Here is a 20,009-nt window from a genome sequence, read left to right as displayed (position 1 = left end):
TGCCAATCTGAAAGTGACCCATTTATCCCGACTCTCTGTTTTCTGTAAGTTAGCTAATCCTCTATCCATGCTAATATATTACCCCCAACACCATGAGCTCTTATTTTGTGTAGTCATGTTTTGTGTGACACCTTTTCGAACGCCTTTTGGAAATCCAAATACACTACATCTACAGGTTCCCCTTTATCCTTCCTGCTCGTTACATCCTCAAAAGAACTCAAATTAATTTGTCAAACACAATTTCCCTTTCATAAAATCATGCTGACTCTGCTTGATTGTAATGTGATTTTCTAAATGTCCTCCTGATACTTCCTTAATAATGGATTCTAGCATTTTGCCAATGACAGATGTTAGGCTAACTGGCCTAAAGTTTCCTGCTTTCTGTCTCCCTCCTTTCTTGAAAAGGGGCGTTATATTCGACTGGCTATACCTTCCAACACTTGCCCCGCCCAGACCGCTGTGGTGGCAGTGTGGCTCTCATCACCAAATCATACCTTGGTATATCCCCCTAATCCTCCGGCACTTTTTTCTCCTTTGAACATCTCACCTTATTCCACACTTGTTACCTCTCATTTAAAATTCTTGTTCTCTACCACCACCTAAGTACGATTAAAATTTTAGCACAGAGATATCTTCACTGCTTTCCTCCCGCAGCCTCTGCACTGAGCGACTTCTTACCACGGTGATTTCAACCTCCATCGCAATTCATCATGCTCTCTCAGCTTTGAGTTCACTACCCTGCTATTCTTCCTTAATCTCTCCTTCCATGTGAACTTCCCAACCCATATTCACGGCCAACCTCTTGACCTCGCCATCTCTCGTGGCCTTGCTATTCCTACTGTGTCAGTTACAGATAAGGCCATCTCTGACCATTTCCTTTTATCGCTCTCCACCCACATCCCCCTTCCCCCACCCAAACCTACTTCCTTCTGCCCCTGGAAAAAACTCTCCAAACTCTCTTACAACTGCACTTATAAACTCCAAATTGTCCAGCCTTTGGTCCTCCATTCACCATGACATTTCTGCAGCAGCCTATCTGCTCAACCACACCCTCACCACTACCTTTGATGCCCTAGTCCCTATTAAAACCATGACTCTCCTTCACCATGGCCGTTATCCCTGGTACGGCCCTCATCTTCGCTCCCTCATGTCCAAGAGGTGCAGACTTGAATGGATGTGGCGGACAACTGGTTTAGCCATTCACCGCCAGGTCTGGCTGGACCACAAAGCATTATAGGGGCCTACTCTTGTCTGCCAAAACTGCTCATTATTCCACGATCATTCTGGAATGCAAAGATAACCCCCGACTACTATTCTCGACTGCTAACCGTCGTCTTAAACTGGATGCAAAAGTGATCCAATTGATCAACTGTAGACTGCATCCGGTGTGTATTATGAATTACCCAGTACTGTGAGCATTTTGTTCTTAATGAAGAGTAAATAAGCGATTGCTGAAATTGAAGACGTCTTCTCTTTAACTTCAGCAGGCAATTCAGTCAGTTTAGTATGGGTTGTACCAGAAATAAAATCATTTTTACCAACAAAATCTAATATTTGGTCACCAATATAGAAATCTGCATGCCCTTATCAAAACTAGGCATTAAAGATATTTTTGTAATCCTGGTATATAGTTACTTTCCTTAAATTGGTAAAATATTCCATTGAGAAAGACTCTAAGATGAACCATCCATGGCTAACTAAGGAAGTTAAGGATGATATCAAATTGAAAGAAAAGGCATACAATGTTCCGAAGATTAGTGGTAGGCTAGAAGATTGGGAAAATTTTAATAACCAACAAAGGATGACAAAAATTAATAAAGAGGGAGAAAATAGATTGAGAGTAAACTAGCAAGATTTATAAAAACAGACAGCAAGAACTTCTACAAGTATATAAAAAGGAAAGAGTAGCAAAAGTAAATATTGGTCCCTTAGAGAATGAGACTGAGGAATTAATAATGGGAAACAAGGAAACGGCAGAGACTTTGAACAAATATTGTGTATCTGTCTTCACGGTAGAAGACACTAAAATCATTCCAATAATGGATAATCAAGGGGCTATAGGGAGGGAGGAACTTAAAACAATCACTAAAGAAAAAGTACTTGATAAAATAATGGGACTAAAGGAGGACAAGGCCCTGGACCTGATGGCTTGCATCCCAGGGTCTTAAAAGAAGTGGCTGCAGAGATAGTGGATGCATTTTTGTAATCTATAGATGAGAAATAGGAGGGGGAAAAAGGATCCTTGGGGAACACCAGAGGTAGCAATGCGGGAGTGGGAAGAGAAGCCATTGCAGGTGATTTTCTGGCTACGATTAGATGGCCAAGAATGGAATCTGGCGAGTGCAGTCCCACCCAGCTGGACGATGGAGGAGAGGCACTGGAGGAGGATGAAGTGTCAAAGGCTGCACACATGGCTGATCATGCAACTTCAGTAACCCACTCCTGCCTTCTCTCCATACCCCCTGATCCCTTTAGCCGTAAGGGCCACATCTAACTCCCTTTTGAATATATCCAACGAACTGGCCTCAACAACTTTCTGTGGTGGAGAATTCCACAGGTTCACAATTCTCTGGGTGAAAAAGTTTCTCATCTCAGTCCGATATGGCTTACCCCTTATCCTTAGACTGTGACCCCTGGTTCTAGACTTCCCCAACATCAGGAACATTCTTCCTGCATCTAACCTGTCCAATCCCGGCATAATTTTATACGCTTTTATGAGATCCCCTCTCATTCTTCTAAATTCCAGTGAATATAAGCCTAGTCGATCCAGTCTTTCTTCATAGGTCAGTCCTGCCATCCCGGGAATCAGTCTGGTGAACCTTCGCTGCACTCCCTCAATAGCAAGAATGTCCTTCTTCAGATTTGGAGACCAAAACGGCACACAATACTCAAGGTATTTCACCAAGGCCCTGTACAACTGCAGTAAGACCTCCCTGCTCCTATACTCACATCCTCTCACTATGAAGGCCAGCATGCCATTTGCTTTCTTAACTGCCTGCTGTACTTGCATGCCTACTTTCAATGACTGATGTACCATGATACCCAGGTCTCATTGCACCTCCCCTTTTACTAATCTGTCACCATTCAGATAATAATCTGCCTTCCTGTTTTTGCCACCCAAGTGGATAACCTCACATTTATGCACATTATACTGCATCTGCCATGCATTTGCCCACTCACCTAACCTATCCAAGTTACCCTTCAGCCTCTTAGCATCCTCCTCACAGCTCACACTGCCACCCAGCTTAATGTCATCTGCAAACTTGGAGATATTACATTCAATTCCTTTGTCTAAATCATTAATATATATTGCAAATAGCTGGGGTCCCAGCATTGAACCTTGCGGTACTCCACTAGTCAATGCCTGCCATTCTGAAAAGGACCTATTTATTCCCACTCTTTGCTTCCTGTCTGCCAACCAGTTCTCTATCCACGTCAATACATTACCCCCAATACCATTTGCCTTAATTTTGCACACTAATCTCTTGTGTTGGGACCTTGTCAAAAGCCTTTTGAAAGTCCAAATACACCACATCCACTGGTTCTCCCTTGTCCACTCTACTAGTTACATCCTCAAAAAATTCTAGAAGATTGTAAAGCATGATTTCCCTTTCATAAATCCATGCTGACTTGGACCGATCCTGTCACTGCTTTTCAAATGCGCTATTATATCTTTAATAATTGATTCAAACATTTTCCCCACTATCGGTCAGGCTATAATTCTCCGATTTCTCTCTTACTCCTTTTTTAAAAAGTGGGGTTACATTAGCTATCCTCCTATCCATAGGAACTAATCCAGAGTCCATGGAATGTTGGAAAATGACCACCAATGCATCTACTATTTCTAGGGCCACTTCCTTAAGTACTCTGGGATGAAGACTACCAGGCCCTGGGGATTTATCGGCCTTCAATTTCCCCAACACAATTTCCCGCCTAATAAGGATTTCCTTCAGTTCCTCCTTCTCACTAGACCCTCGGTCCCCGAGTATTTCCAGGTGGTTATGTGTGTCTTCCTTCGTGAAGACAGAACCAAAGTATTTGTTCAATTGGTCTGCCATTTCCTTGTTCCCCATTATGAATTCACCTGATTCTGACTACAAGGGACCTACATTAGTCTTCACTAATATTTTTCTCTTCACATATGTGTGAAGAGCTTGCTGCTGATATTCTTTTTCCTTTTACCATTTGGAATCCGTGTTACCATGTCTTAGTCACATAACTTGCTTTGAAGTAATTTTCCCCATTTACTTTTTCCACACTATTTACTATCTTAAGTACATTTTATAAGATCACCTGAAAAGAGGTCTCCTTTCAAGGCTTAAAAGTCCATGTTTCTTCAATCTAGCCCCATAATTCAAACCTCTGACACACTGGATCAGCTCATGACTCTTCTCTGCATTCTCTAATGCTTGAACTTATGACTCAGTGACCAGAAGTAGACATAGAACATAAGTGCATATTATACAGCTTAATCATGACTTCCTGACTTTGGCTTTATAGTTTAACATCCTATTAGCTTTGTTAATTGCTGCTTTGCAGGTCTACTAAGTCGCCTAGGTCTGTTTCAACTTTATGGAGGCATGGAAAAGATCACTCCGATCATATTAGTGATGACAGGATATACTTAGAATGAGAGATGTGAGTACTTAGGTCATCATCATAGGCAGTCCCTTGAAATTGAGGAAGATTTGCTTCCACTCTAAAAGTGAATTCAGGTGACTGTACAGTCCAATACGGGAATTACAGTCTCCGTCACAGGTGGGACAGACAGTCATTGAAGGAAAGGGTGGGTGGGTAGTCTGGCCAACATCCCCAGGATCGAAGCACTGACCACATGACCAGCTCCGTTGGGCGGGCCACATCGTCCGCATGCCCGACACAAGACTCCCAAAGCAAGCGCTCTATTCGGAACTCCTACAGGGCAAGCAAGCCCCAGGTGGGCAGAGAATACGTTTCAAGGACACCCTCAAAGCCTCCTTGATAAAGTGCAACATCTCCACCAGCGCCTGATGGTTCCTGGCCCAAGACTACCCAAAGTGGAGGAAGAGCATCCGGGAGGGCGCTGAGCACCTCGAGTCTCGTTGCCAAGAGCATGCAGAAAACAAGCGCAGGCAGCGGGAGGAGCGTGCGGCAAACCAGACTCCCCACCTACCTCGTCCTTCAACCACTGTCTGTCCCACTGTGACAGAGTCTGTAATTCCCATATAGGACAGTAGAGTCACCTGAGAACTCACTTTTAGAGTGGAAGCAAGTCTTCCTCGATTTCGAAGAACTGCCTATGATGATGATGATGACGTAACCTACTAGAATTTGCTGGATTCTGGGGCGATCTCAGTGGAGTGGAAAACCGCAAATGTGACATCGCTATTTTAAAAAAAAAAGGAGGCAGACAGAAAGCAGGAAACTGTAGACCAGTTAGCCCAACATCTGTCGTTGGGAAAATGCTGGAGTCCATTATTAAGGAAGCAGTAACAGGATATTTGGATAAGCCTAATTCAATCAAGCAGAGTCAGCATGGTTTTATGAAAGGGAGTGTTGTTTGACAAATTTGCTGGAGTTCTTTGAGGATGTCACAAGCAGGGTGGTTAAGAGGGAACCAGTGGATGTGGTATATTTGAATTTCCAGAAGGCTTTCAATAAGGTGCCATATAAAAAGGTTACTGCACTAGATAATGGTTCACGGGGTTGGGGGTAGAGGATTGGCTAACTAACAGAAAACAGAGTGTCAGGATAAATGGGTCATTTTCCGGTTGGCAAACAGTAACTAGTGGGGTGCTGCATGGATTGGTACTGGGGACTCAACTATTTACAATCTATATTAATACTTGGATGAAGGGACAGAGTGTAATGTAGCCAAGTTTGCTGATGATACAAAGATGGGTGGGGAAACAAATAGTGAGGAGTACACAAAAAATCTGCAAAGGGATATAGACAGATAAGTGAGTAGGGAAAAATGAGACAGGTGGAGTATAATGTGGGACAATTATGAGGTTATCCACTTTGGCAGAAAAAATAGAAAAGCAAATTATAATTTAAATATAGAAAAATTGTAAAGTGCTGCAGCACAGAGGGACCTGGGTGTCCTTGTGCATGAAACACAAAAAGTTAGTATGCAGGTAGAGCAAGTAATCAGGAAGGCAAATGGAATGTTGGCCTTTATCACAAGGGGGATAGAGTATAAAAGCAGAGAAGTCCTGTTACAACTGTACAGGGCATTAGTGGTGCTACACAGAGTACTGTGTACAGTTTTGCTCTCCGTATTTAAGGAGAGATATACTTGCATTGGAGGCTGTTTAGAGAAGGTTCACTAGGTTGATTCCAGAGATGAGGGGGTTGACTTATGAAGATAGGTTGAGCCTATACACATTGAAGTTCAGAAGAATGAGAGGTGATCTTATTGAAACATATAAGATAATGAGGGGGCTCAATAAGGCAGATGCAGAGAGGATATTTCCACTCATAGGGGAAACTCAAACTAGGGGGCATAGTCTCAGAATAAAGGGCCGCCCATTTAAAACCGCCCATTTAAGTTGAAGAGGAATTTCTTCTCTGACGGTTGTAAATCTGTGGAATTCTCTGCCCCAGAAAACTATGGAGATTGGGTCGTTGAATATACTTAAGGCAGAGATAGACAGATTTTTGAGCGATAAGGGAATAAAGGGAGTGGGCAGGGAAGTGGAGCTGAGTCCATGATCAGATCAGCCATGATCTTATTAAATGGCAGAGCAGGCTCGAGGGGCCAAATGGCCTACTCCTGCTCCTATTTCTTATGTTCTTATGTTCAAGCGAGATTTAATATAGGTGTTCAAATCATGAAGAGTTTTGATAAGAGTAAATAAGGGTCAGTATCCTGAGAACATAGATTTGAGGTAACTGGCAAAAGAACGAGAGCCATGTCGAGGAGAATTATTATTATTTTTTTTAAACATGGGAACTTGTTACGATCTGGAATGTACTGCCTGAATGGGTAGTGGAAGCAGATTCAATAATAACTTTCAAATGGTAACTGTATAAATACTTGATGGACAAAAATTGCAGGGCAATGGGGAAAGATCAGGGGAATGGGACTAATTGGATAGCTTTTAAAGCGCCGACACAAGGACGATGGGCCAAACAGGCTCCTTCTGTGTTGTATCATTCTATGATTTTAAGGAGAACCGACAGTAAATGTAGTCAGCAATACTTTAAGGCAAATCTCCAATTCAGTGCCGAATATCTCTTGAGGCTGTTGCATAACCAGTCTTTTAAGTTAAACATCCAATATTCATTATAGCAAAGAAAAGTTTAAGGGAATCCAATAGTAAGTCTAATAAGTAACAAGGAGGATTAGTACTAGAAGCATAACATAAGAAATAGGAGCAGGAGTAGGCCATTTGGCCCTTCGAGCATGCTCCACCATTTAATAAGATCATGGCTGATCTGTTCTTGGGCTCAGCTCCACTTCCCTGCCCGCTCCTCATAACCCTTCACTCCCTTATCGTTTAAAAATCTGTCTATCTCCATCTTAAATATGTTCAATGACCTAGCCTCCAGAGCTTTCTGGAGCAGAGAATTCCACAGATTTACGACCTTCAGAGAAGAAATTCCTCCTCATCTCAGTTCTAAATAGGCGACCCTTTATTCTTAAACTATGCCCACTAGTTCTAGATTCCCCCACGAGTGGAAACATCCTCTCTGCATCCACCTTGTCGAGCCCCCTCATATCTTATATGTTTCAATAAGATCACACCTCATTCTTCTGAACTCCAATGAGTATAGGTCCAACCTGCTCAATCTTTCTTAATAAGTCAATCCCTTCAGCTCAGGAATCAACCTAGTGATCCTTCTCTGAACTGCCTCCAATGCAAGTATATCCCTCCTTAAATTGGGAGGCCAAAACTAAAGGAGGAAGTTAAAAGACTTCACTTATGCAAAGGATCATTAGAATACAGAACATATTATCACAAATGGCAATTGAAACAGTCAATTGACTTAAGAAAAATTAAATAAAAACTTCAAGAAAAATATTAAAGGTCATTGGGAAAAAGCCATGGAATTAGCGTAGGTAGCTGTGATGTGGTGCTGGCATGATTGGTCTTCTTCAGTGCTGATAATTTTACGATTCTTTGACAATCAATATGCTACTGCAAGTACAAAAACACATAAAAATGATAAAGGGAATGGTGATGGAAGGATGTTGCAGGTACCTACCATGAATGTATTTGACGACATTGAGACTGAGTCCATGGCGAGATATGGTCATTAGTACCTCTCCTGCACTCTTTCTCCAGAGGATATTATGGGGAGGACACCAGGAAGTTATAGCACTGAACAGAAGCTGGAGATCATCTTTCTGGGCTAGCTCTTCTGCTGGTGACACATAGTTGCAGAGTTTCACCAAGATCTAACACAAAAGAGTCACAAATTGAAATGCTAAACCCATGCTAACCTTTAGGAACAAATGGCTGATGCATGCTACAAAAAATTACTGAGTATTGCATACTACATTCAGCAAAGATCATTCACAATCATGGTATCATTTTTGAACTGCTACGGAGCTACTTTATCCAAAAAATTGCAGTTGCAAATAAAACATGTCATTGATACTATGACAGTAGCATTACATTTTGGTCAGAAGATTAAGAATAGACAAATAGCACAACAGTGTTGAAACTACAGACTTGACTATAACAGAAACAAATTATCTAAGACAATCAGAGTATAAATGTAGCCAGCAGTACCTATTTTCTGTCATGACTGTTACATGAACATCTTAAGTTATAATCAGATCCAATATTTGACAGATTTTCTTAAGTTCCCGATGTAAGAATTGTTGTTAAATAAAAATATTGTTTTTGAATTTTTATTCTGCTGTCCGTGTCCTAACTCGCACCAAGTCACCCATCACCCCTATGCTCATTCTCCTATACTGGCTCCCGGTTAAGCAACACCTTGGTTTTAAAATGCTTATCCTTGTTTTCAAATCCCTCTATGGCCTCACCCTTCCCTATCTACGTAATCTCCTCCAGTCCCACAACTACCCCAAGATATCTGCGCTCCTCTAATTCTGGCCTCTTGAACATCCGTCAACCATTGGTGGACCTGCCTTCTAAGCTGGCAGGCCTTAAGCTCTGGAATTCCCTCCCTAAATCTTTCCAACTCTCTATCCTCCTTCAAGATGCTCCTTAAAACCTAGAAATCTCGACTGGTCAGGCAGCATCTGTGGAGAGAAAAACAGAGTTAAAGTTTCAGGTCGATGATCCTTCGTCAGAACTGGCGAATGTTCGAGAAGAAAAGATTCTTAAGGAACACAAAGGGGGAGGGGAAGAAAGAACAAAAGGAAGGCCTGTGATGGGGTGGAAGGCAGGAGAGATTAGATATAAAAAGGATGATGGGCCGAATTGAAATGTTGGGGAGACCAAACGCAGATTGGCTGACCGCATTGCGGAGCACCTCCTTTCAGTCCGTGACCCTAAGCTTTTGGTCACCTGTCACTTTAATTCCCCGCTCCACTCCCGCATCTCCGTCCTCCTACACTGTTCCAATAAGGCTCAACGCAAGCTCGAGGAACAGCACATCATCTTTCGTTTAGGCATTTTACAGCCTTCTGGATTCAACATAGAGTTCAACAATTTCAGATAACCCTGCCCATTTTTGGCTCCCTTCTCCCCCGCCCCTCCATCCCACCTTAAGTTTTTTTTCTCTTTGTCTCCAATGGCAGCTGGTCATTAGTCCACCATTCAGACCCTATCTCGACTAACCTTTTTCTAACTCCTTCCATTACCATTTCAATTCGGTCCATTATCTCTTTTGTCTCTCTAATCTCTCCTGCTTTCCACCCTATCACAGACCTTTTGTTCTTTTTTCCCCTCTCCCTATCAGTGCTTCTTATGAATGTGTTCTTTTTGAACATTCACCAGTTCTGATGAAGGGTTAGCGACCTGAAACATTAACTCTACAGATGCTACCTGACTGGCTGAAATTTCCAGCATTTTCTGTTTTTATTTCAGGTTCCAGCATCCACAGTATTTTGCTTTTGCCTCCTTAAAACCTACCTCTTCAAATTGGGTTTGATCATCTGACCCAATTCCTCTGGCTCGTGTCCAAAAAAATTGTAACACTCCTATGAAGCGCCTTGGGTCATTTTACTATGTTAAAGATGCTATATGAATACAAATTATTGTTGTTGGGGAAAGCTAAATCAAAATCTGATATTCTTAAGTTCAAACAGATCAGCATCTAGGCAGACCCAGATGCTCACACGTTGATGAATCTAAGTTCTTCACAAATTTCCTGAGGAACCTAAATGCATTTAAATTTCAGCTAAAACTCCCATACATTTTAATCCTTACCATAAAATTTATACAAATTATTTTTTTCCTGGAAGCATGAACCTAGTCATTAAGATGTGTGCTTTTTGCTGATTGTTGGAGAATATGAATCCTCTTTTCTTCCAATTCCCCAGCTCTCAACCTACACAATTGTGGCCAAGAACATGATAGGCTTGCTTGCAAGATTCCACCAATGCCACTATGAACTGTTTATGATGAGACATGCAAGGGTGATCTGGCTTGACTCTTCCTTTAATTTTAACTCTCCAAGGGAAGGCACGTGGAATTGGCAACCCATCAGTATGGGGATGAATCACATATCTCTCAAAGCGTGGCTTAGCTTGCTGAAGATAGTGTTTTGATGTATTAAAATCACAGTTTGGAGCTGGGGAGGGGGGATAGGCAGTGCAGTGGGTTAGACACTGGCGTTTCCATCTCTGGGACAAAGGTTCAATTCTAGCCTAGACTGATGGGATCAGTGACATGTGTTTCAAAATAGACTGAACATCGTTTTTGTCATTCCAGGCACTCAGTTGCAATATTTTCTAAGGTGTTGGCTGGCACCTGTGTTGCTTTCACAAGTAGATGTTTTTACAGGTCTTATAAAATTTTAAATGGAGAGAAAATCATTTGCACATTAAAAGCTAAATCAATCGATAATTGTAAGTAGCTTTGAGAGATACCAGAACTATTAAAATGATGACAACATTTTTGTATCTTTGAATTATGACAATCCATTTAGCCTCCTCACAATGGGCCCAAATTTTCCCAACCCCTTTTTCCGGCGCACTCTCCCGAGATGCGCCGACTTTGTGCACTCAAAACGGCGCCAAAAAACTTACTAACGATTCTGGCCGCTCTGCTGTGTGTCCTGGGTCCTGGTGCAGCGTTTCTCGTGGAGTGGGAGGCGGAGCTACAGCCCTGTCCCGAAAACAGTGCCGGCAGCTGTCCGCATGCACAGTGGAGTCTGCGCACATGCGCAGTAGCTCCTCACCCTCTCAGCGCATCCTGCAGGCTGTGAGCCGGACCCGATGCTCGGCGGCCCTATCCCTGGCCGAAGGGACGACTTGATGTTCGTCGCCCCTATCCAAAGGGACGACCCGATAATCTTCAACAGCACCTCCCGATAAAACATGGGCCAGCAGACAGCAGTGGAGAAAGTTGCATTTTGTGTGGGCACGTCAAATCATTATGACCCAAAACTGATTACGTTTTCCCTGGAGAGAGGGCAAGTTCCTCGGAGAGAGGACAAGCCCCACGGGGATAAGGCAAGTCCCTCGGGGGGCCGAATTAGGAAGGTAAGATTTAAGTTTTATTTTTTATTTATTTATTTATTATTGATTGTTTTTGCGCTTCTTTAATGTTATTGTGAAGGTGTTTAGTGCTTTGCAAGATCCTCTTTGCTTCCCTTGCACCACCCCCCCCCCACCCCATCTCTGGCTACCTGCGCTGATTTCTTAACTCTCCACAAGGGTTTTCTGTGCCGCCACAAGTGGCCACATACACTAGCCTAAGTTAGGTTGGAGCAACTATTAGCTGTCCAAATTGGCTTAAATGGTCAAAACAGGCATAGGTGGCTGGTAATGCCCCCTTTTGAAAAAAAAACTTTAAAAAATCCTAACCAACTCACTTACACTGGTGCAAATTAAATGTGGAGAGTGGGGATTTTTAAGATACTACAGAAAAATCAAATTGCTCCAAAAAAACCGGAGCAACTCCTGGCCAAATTTGGGCCCCTTGATACGGTCAGAAATGGAAGGCAATAAGAAGTGATTGTATTTGACATTAAAATACATTTTTAATGGGCAAATTATGTAGAATCACAATATTACAAATTTTACAACCACCAAAAAAGGAATACCACTCAACTCAGTTCAGCTTACTCATTAAAAACAGTGATTACAGCTGATAGACAGTTGGTTCTGGGTGAAGTTGCTGCATTGAAAATGTCATTAAGAAATCTCAGGAAAATTCGAAGCAAATTCAAACAGAGTATTTTACCTGTACAAACACTTTCTGCAACAGTGCCCGTCGTTCACTGAGTGGTAGCTCTGTCTGAGCTCCTCCAGGTACATCAGGCACATGTGGAAGATCAAAGAATAGGTAGAGGCATTTAACCAGCGTGGAAGGCAGAGACATTGTAGTCATATAGTCCACAGTTTTCTGTTTTAAAAAAAAAGGAAAATGAGATTGTTATCCACAGTGAAATAGCATGAACCTCTATCTGACACTTTCAGTATCAGAATTTCAATCACACCTGCAAACACACCTCAATAGGTAGCACAAGCAATAAAACTAGCAGCTACCAACATCGGTATCGATGACATAGGTAGAAAGAGAGATGAGGTCCCGTAGGTAGAGTTTAGGGAACTGGAGGAAGAGATTAAAAAGCAGGACCTCAAAAGGTAGTACTCTCCGGATTACTGCCGGTGCCACAAGCTAGTGAGTACAGAAATAGGAGGATAGAGCAAATGAACCAGTGCCTGGAGAGATGGTGCAGGAGGGAGGGCTTTAGATTCCTGAGGCATTGGGACCACTTCTGGGAGAGGTGGGACCTGTACAAGCCGGTTGGGATGCAACTCAACAGAGCCAGGACCAATATCCTCATGGGGGGTGGAGGGGGGGGGGGGTTGCTAGTGCTGTTGGGGAGGATTTAAACTAGCTTAGTAGGGGGATGGGAACCAGAGAATAGATTCAGTAGAGGGGAGTAAAGCTGGAATTGGAAAGCAATAAGGTAGAAGGCAAATTTGAAGGGCAGAGGAAACAAGGGCGAGAAAGTAGTCAACAAGGAGGTCTCGCTGTGCTAAGTGGTATATACCTCAATGCAAGGAGTCTAGGGAATAAGGCAGATGTGCTGAGGGCACAGGTAGACACTTGGGAGTATGATATTATAGCTTTTACAGAGACATGGCTAAAAGAGGGGCAGGTAGAGCAGCTCAATATTCCTGGTTACAGAATCTTCAGATGGGATAGAGAGGGGGTTAAAAGGGATGGGGAGGGTTGCGGTATTAATTAAAGAAACTATTACAGCTGTGAGGAGGGATCATCAAACGAGGCTATATAGGTCGACTGAAAAACAAAAATGGGACGATCACACTGCTGGGAGTGTACGATAGAACCCCAGTCAGAGGGGAATAAAAAAGCAAATATGTAGGCAAATTTCAGAGAAGTGCAAAAACTATAGGGCAGTAATAGTGGGGGATTTCAACTATCCTAATATTAACTGGGACAAAATTAGTGTGAAGGTATAGAGGGTGCGGAATTCCTAAAATGCATTCAAGAGAACTTATTTTAGCCAGTATGTAGCAAGCCCAACACGAGACAGGGGCGGTTCTGGATTAAGTTTTAGGGAATGAAGCTGGGCAGTTGGAAGGGGCATCAGTGAGAGAGCATTTAGGCGCTAGTGACCATAATTCAGTTAGATTTAAGGTAGTTATGGAAAGGGACAAGGATAGACCAGGAATAAAAGTTCTAAATTGTTGAAAAGCCAACTTTGCTAAGCTGAGAGTTGATTTGGCCATAGTGGAGTGGAAACAGCTACCTGAAGGTAAATTAGTGTCAGAGCAGTGGGAGGCATTCAAGGAGAAGATCCGGAGGGTTCAGACCAATTATGTACCCTTAAAGAAAAAAGGTGGGACTAACAAATCTAGAGCCCTTTGGATGTTGAGGGACAAAGAAAAAAAGGGAGAAAAGGGAGGTTTATGACAGATACCGAGGGCTAAATACTGCAGAATCTCCATAGGAGTATAGAAAGACTAGGGGTGAAATTAAAAAGGATATTAAGAAAGATGAAAAATTCTTAGCAAGTAAAACTCAAAGATGTTTTATAATATATTAAGAGCAAGAGAATAACTAAAGAAATGGTAGAGCCTATTAGAGACCATGAGGGTAATGTGTGTGTGGAGGCGGAAGATGTGGGTATGGTTCTTAATGAATACTTTGCGTCTGCTTTCACAAAAGAGAGGGGCGATGCAGACACTACTATCGAAGAGGAGGAGTGTGAAATATTAAATGAAATAAATAGAGAGAGGAAATATTAAGGGGTTTAACAGCTTTGAAAGTGGATAAGTCCCCAAGCCCGGATGAAAAGTATCCCAGGCTGTTAAGTGAAGAGAGGAGATAGCAGAGGCTTTGACCATCATTTTCCAATCCTCTCTGGTTTCAGGTGTGGTGCCAGAGGACTGCTAATGTGGTACCTTTATTTAAGAAGGGAGAAAGGTATAGACTGAGTAATTACAGGCCAGTCAGTCTAATTATTGGAAAAAAATCCTGAAGGACAGGATAAATCTTCACTTAGAAAGACACGGATTAATCAAGGACAGTCAGCACAGATTTGCTCAGAGAAGGTTGTGTCTGACTAACTTAATTGATTTTTTCAAGATGATAATCAAGAGGGTTGATGAGGGCAAAGCGAATGATGTAGTGTATATGGATTTTAGAAAAGCTTTTGATAAGGTCCAACATGGTAGACTGGTCACAAAAGTAAAAGCCCATGGGATCCAGGGCAAAGTGGCAAGTTGGATCCAAAATTGGCTCAGAGGCAGGAAGCAAAGGGTAATGGTTGATGGGTGTTTTTGTGACGAAGGATGTTTCCAGTGGGGTTCTGCAGGGCTCAGTACCAGGTCCCTTGCTTTGAGGTATACATCAATGATCTAGACTTGAATATAGGGGGTATGATTAAGAAGTTTGCAGATGACACTAAAATTGGCTGTGTGGTTGATAGTGAAGAAGAAAGCTACGGACTGCAGGAAGATATCAATCAACTGGTCAGGTGGGCAGAACAGTGGCAAATGGAACTTAATCCAGAGAAGTGTGAGATGATGCATTTGGTGAGGGCCAACAAGGAATGGGAATACACATTAAACGATAGGATACTGAGAAGTGTAAAGGAACAAAGGGACCTTGGAGTGCATGTCCACAGATCCCTGAAAGTAGGCGGCCAGATAGATAAGGTGGTTAAGGCGGCATACAGAATATGCTTACCTTTATTAGCCAAGGCATAGAATACAAGAGCAGGGAGGTGATGTTTAAATTGTATAATACACTGGTTAGGCCAAAGCTGGAATACTGTGTGCAGATCTGGTCGCCGTATTAGAGGAAGGACGTGATTGCACTGGCGAGGGTGCAGAAGAGATTTACGAGGATGCTGCCTGGAATGGAGAATCTAGCTACGAGGATAGATTGGATCGGCTGGGTTTGTTCTCCTTGGAACAGAGAAGGCTGAGGGGAGACCTCATTGAGGTATGCAAAATTATGAGGGGCCTCGATATAGTTGATAGAAAGTGCCTATTTCCCTTAACAGAGAGGTCAACAGCCAGGGGGCACAAACTTAAAGTAATTGGTAGAAGGTTTGGAGGGGATTTGAGGGGAAATTTCTTCACGCAGAGGGTTGTGGGGGTCTGAAACTCACTGCCTGAAAGGGTGGTAGAGGCAGAAACCCGCACCACATTTAAAAAGTACGTGGAAGTGCACCTGAAGTGCCATAACCTGCAGGGTTACGGACCTAGAGCTGGAAAGTGGGATTAAGCTGGATGGCCTCTTGTTGGCCGGCATGGACACCATGGGCTGAAATGGCCTACTTCTGTGCTGTAAACGTCTATGATTCTATGATATGAAGTCACAGGTCTGAGGCTTCAGCCACTTAATTCACTCAATGAAGTCTGGTCATTCCTCAACTACCACATACCACATATTTCATATTTGGGAGAAGTAAAACTAACAGAGAGCTTGAATTGCATTCAAAAAACAAGAGATGAAAAGTTTAATACTTTCACTCACTCAATATCCACATAAAAATGGATTTAATTTTCAGGTCCACTTGAAAACAAAGAACACCTTCGATGAGATTTCAAGGAGGAAGGAAACAAACATAATTCACAAAAGGAGCTTTTAACCCAGTGGCAGATGCCTAAACTCATAAAAGACAGGTTTGCCGCCAAGATAAGAAATCCAGATTTAGCAGATGTCAGGAGCCAACCCCTCAAATCCAAATGAAACACTGAACGTTTAAAAACTGACTATAGTAAGTAACCCCCAACCCCCTTTACAACACCAGTTTTTTTAATGATTCCAAATTTTTTCCTGGGCTGCCCTAGCCAGAAGAGTATTAACCACTCTTTACATTAAGTGCTTTACTCGTTCTCCTAAACTATATAAACTATAAAAGAGCTACCCCACATTATTGAAATCCAAGTTGTGAATAAAAACTTGTGAATAAAAAAATGCTTGTAACTAAAGAGATGCAAACATAGAAACATAGAAAATAGGTGCAGGAGTAGGCCATTCGGCCCTTCTAGCCTGCACCGCCATTCAATGAGTTCATGGCTGAACATTCAACTTCAGTTCCTGCTTTCTCACCATACCCCTTGATCCCCTAGTAGTAAGGACTTCATCTAACTCCTTTTTGAATATATTTAGTGAATTGGCCTCAACAACTTTGTGGTAGAGAATTCCACAGGTTCACCACTCTCTGGGTGAAGAAGTTCCTCCGCATCTCGGTCCTAAATGGCTTACCCCTTATCCTTAGACTGTGTCCTCTGGTTCTGGACTTCCCCAACATTGGGAACATTCTTCCTGCATCTAACCTGTCTAACCCCGTCAGAATTTTAAATGTTTCTATGAGGTCCCCTCTCATTCTTCTGAACTCCAGTGAATACAAGCCCAGTTGATCCAGTCTTTCTTGATAGGTCAGTCCCGCCATCCCGGGAATCAGTCTGGTGAACCTTCGCTGCACTCCCTCAATAGTAAGAATGTCCTTCCTCAGGTTAGGAGACCAAAACTGTACACAATACTCCAGGTGTGGCCTCACCAATGCCCTGTACAACTGTAGCAACACCTCCCTGCCCCTGTACTCAAATCCCCTTGCTATGAAGGCCAACATGCCATTTGCTTTCTTAACCGCCTGCTGCACCTGCATGCCAACCTTCAATGACTGATGTACCATGACACCCAGGTCTCTTTGCAACTCCCCTTTTCCTAATCTGTCACCATTCAGATAATAGTCTGTCTCTCTGTTTTTACCACCAAAGTGGATAACCTCACATTTATCCACATTATACTTCATCTGCCATGCATTTGCCCACTCACCTAACCTATCCAAGTCACTCTGCAGCCTCACAGCATCCTCCTCGCAGCTCACACTGCCACCCAACTTAGTGTCATCCGCAAATTTGGAGATACTACATTTAATCCCCTCATCTAAATCATTAATGTACAGTGTAAACAGCTGGGGCCCCAGCACAGAACCTTGTGGTACCCCACTAGTCACTGCCTGCCATTCTGAAAAGTCCCCATTTACTCCTACTCTTTGCTTCCTGTCTGACAACCAGTTCTCAATCCATGTCAGCACACTACCCCCAATCCCATGTGCTCTAACTTTGCACATCAATCTCTTGTGTGGGACCTTGTCGAACGCCTTCTGAAAGTCCAAATATACCACATCAACTGGTTCTCCTTTGTCCACTCTACTGGAAACATCCTCAAAAAATTCCAGAAGATTTGTCAAGCATGATTTCCCTTTCACAAATCCATGCTGACTTGGACCTATCATGTCACCTCTTTCCAAATGCACTGCTATGACATCCTTAATAATTAATTCCATCATTTTACCCACTACTGAGGTCAGGCTGACCGGTCTATAATTCCCTGTTTTCTCTCTCCCTCCTTTTTTAAAAAGTGGGGTTACATTGGCTACCCTCCACTCCATAGGAACTGATCCAGAGTCAATGGAATGTTGGAAAATGACTGTCAATGCATCCGCTATTTCTAGGGCCACCTCCTTAAGTACTCTGGGATGCAGTCCATCAGGCCCTGGGGATTTATCGGCCTTCAATCCCATCAATTTCCCCAACACAATTTCCCGGCTAATAAGGATTTCCATTGAATCTAAACTATAACTCAAGATTTAGAAAATAGAAGGACGATTCTCAATCTCAGGAAAGACAATCCATAGGGATTAAAACAAAAACCTTAAATAATTTTATGAAGTCCTATGTACTTCCGAACATCTTCAAAACTAGAATCAGTTGATGTGAAATTAATCAGATTATTGGTATTCTATTTGATACAATTCATTATATTCAAAAAGCAAAATGCCACAAGAGGGAATAGATTTCCTGTTGAATATTATGATTCTCTGGATATTTCTTGAAATTTACTTTGTTGAAGATGTATTTTAAAAGTGGAGCATTCACTGAATAGAGTAATTAACATTGATTATTAAACTGGAATAAGGACTAGCCGATTTCAGAGCGATAAAGATCCATTACCTAATTTGCATTTTAAGACTTAGAAACAGAGAAATTTACAGCGCAGAAGGCCATTTCAGCCCATCGTGCCCGCGCCGGCCGACAAAGAGCCACACGGCCCTCGGTCAGCAGCCCTGAAGGTTGCATATAAACCTATGAACAATGAACAATGGTTGACAGGTAAAGAGCATTCGGCCCAACCAACCCGCCCCACACAACCACGACACCCCATGTATCGCAACACCCTACACTCCACCTGGAGCCATGCGATCTTCTGGGAGAGTCAAAAAAACTTTATAAAAAAAACCAGAAAAACCCAGGCCAATAGGGGGAAAAAAATCTAGGAAAATTTCTCTCCAACCCACCCAGGCGATCGTAACTAGTCCAGGAGATTACTCTGGCTGCATTAAGATTCCCTAAAGTACCTACCATCGTATCTGCACCAGCCAAAAAGCGGTTATCCAGTGTAATCCCACTTACCAGCTCTAGGTCTGTAACGCTGCAGGTCATGGCACTTCAAGTGCCCATCCAAACACCTTTTAAATGTAGTGAGGGTTTCTGCCTCTACCACTTTTCCAGGCAGTGAGTTCCAGACTCCCACAACCCTCTGAAGAAGCTTCCCCTCATATCCCCTTTAAACCCTTCACCAACCACCTTAAACCTACGCCCCCTCGTAATTGACCCCTCCACCAAGGGAAATAACCCTTGCTTTCCACTATATCCAGGCCCCTCAAAATTTTATACACCTCAATGAGGTCTCCCCTCAGCCTCCTCTGTTCCAAGGAGAACAAACCCAGCCTATCCAATGTCCTCATAGCTAGATTCTCCATTCCAGGCAGCATCCTCGAAAATCTCTTCGGTACCCTCGCCAGTGCAATCACATCCTTCCTATAATACGGTGACCAGAACTGCACACAGTATTCCAGCTGTGGCCTAACCAGTGTATTATACAATTTAAGCATAACCTCCCTGCTCTTGTATTCTATGCCTCGGCCAATAAAGGCAAGCATTCCGTATGCCTTCTTAACCACCTTATCCACCTGGCCTGCTACTTTCTGGGATCTGTGGACAAGCACTCCAAGGTCCCTTTGTTCATCTACACTATTAAGTGGCCTACCATTTATAATGTCTATATCCTTTCCTTGTTAGCCCTCCCCAAATGCATTACCTCATACTCCTCCGAATTAAATTCCATTTACCACTTTTCTGCCCACCTAACCAATAGATTGATATCCTCCTGCAGCCGATGACTTTGTTCTTCATTATCAACCACATAGCCCATTTCTACATGCTCTCAGCGATGAGACTCAAGGTGCTCAGCGCCCTCCCGGATGCACTTCCTCCACTTAGAGCGGTCTTTGGCCAGGGACTCCGAGGGGTCAGTGGGGAGTTGCACTTCATCAGGGAGGCTTTGAAGGTGTCCTTGTAACGTTTCCGCTGAACACCTCGAGTC

At 42.9% G+C, this 20,009-nt stretch overlaps 1 protein-coding gene across 1 annotated transcript in view; it reads right to left on the bottom strand.

The window, feature by feature from the left end:
- The window catches only part of wdfy3 (WD repeat and FYVE domain containing 3), a 690,816-nt gene that overhangs the window by 443,159 nt on the left and 227,648 nt on the right, over nucleotides 1-20,009 (bottom strand). The window contains exons 6-7 of the mRNA XM_070871062.1: nucleotides 12,312-12,473; nucleotides 8,191-8,383 (exon numbers count right to left, since the gene is read on the bottom strand). Of these exons, the coding sequence (XP_070727163.1) occupies nucleotides 8,191-8,383; nucleotides 12,312-12,473 (355 nt within the window). The remainder of the gene's footprint in view (nucleotides 1-8,190; nucleotides 8,384-12,311; nucleotides 12,474-20,009) is intronic.

Source organism: Pristiophorus japonicus, chromosome 2 (genome assembly GCF_044704955.1).
Source record: "Pristiophorus japonicus isolate sPriJap1 chromosome 2, sPriJap1.hap1, whole genome shotgun sequence".
Lineage (NCBI taxonomy): Eukaryota > Metazoa > Chordata > Chondrichthyes > Pristiophoridae > Pristiophorus > Pristiophorus japonicus.
This window is presented reverse-complemented; position numbering and strand designations above follow the sequence as displayed.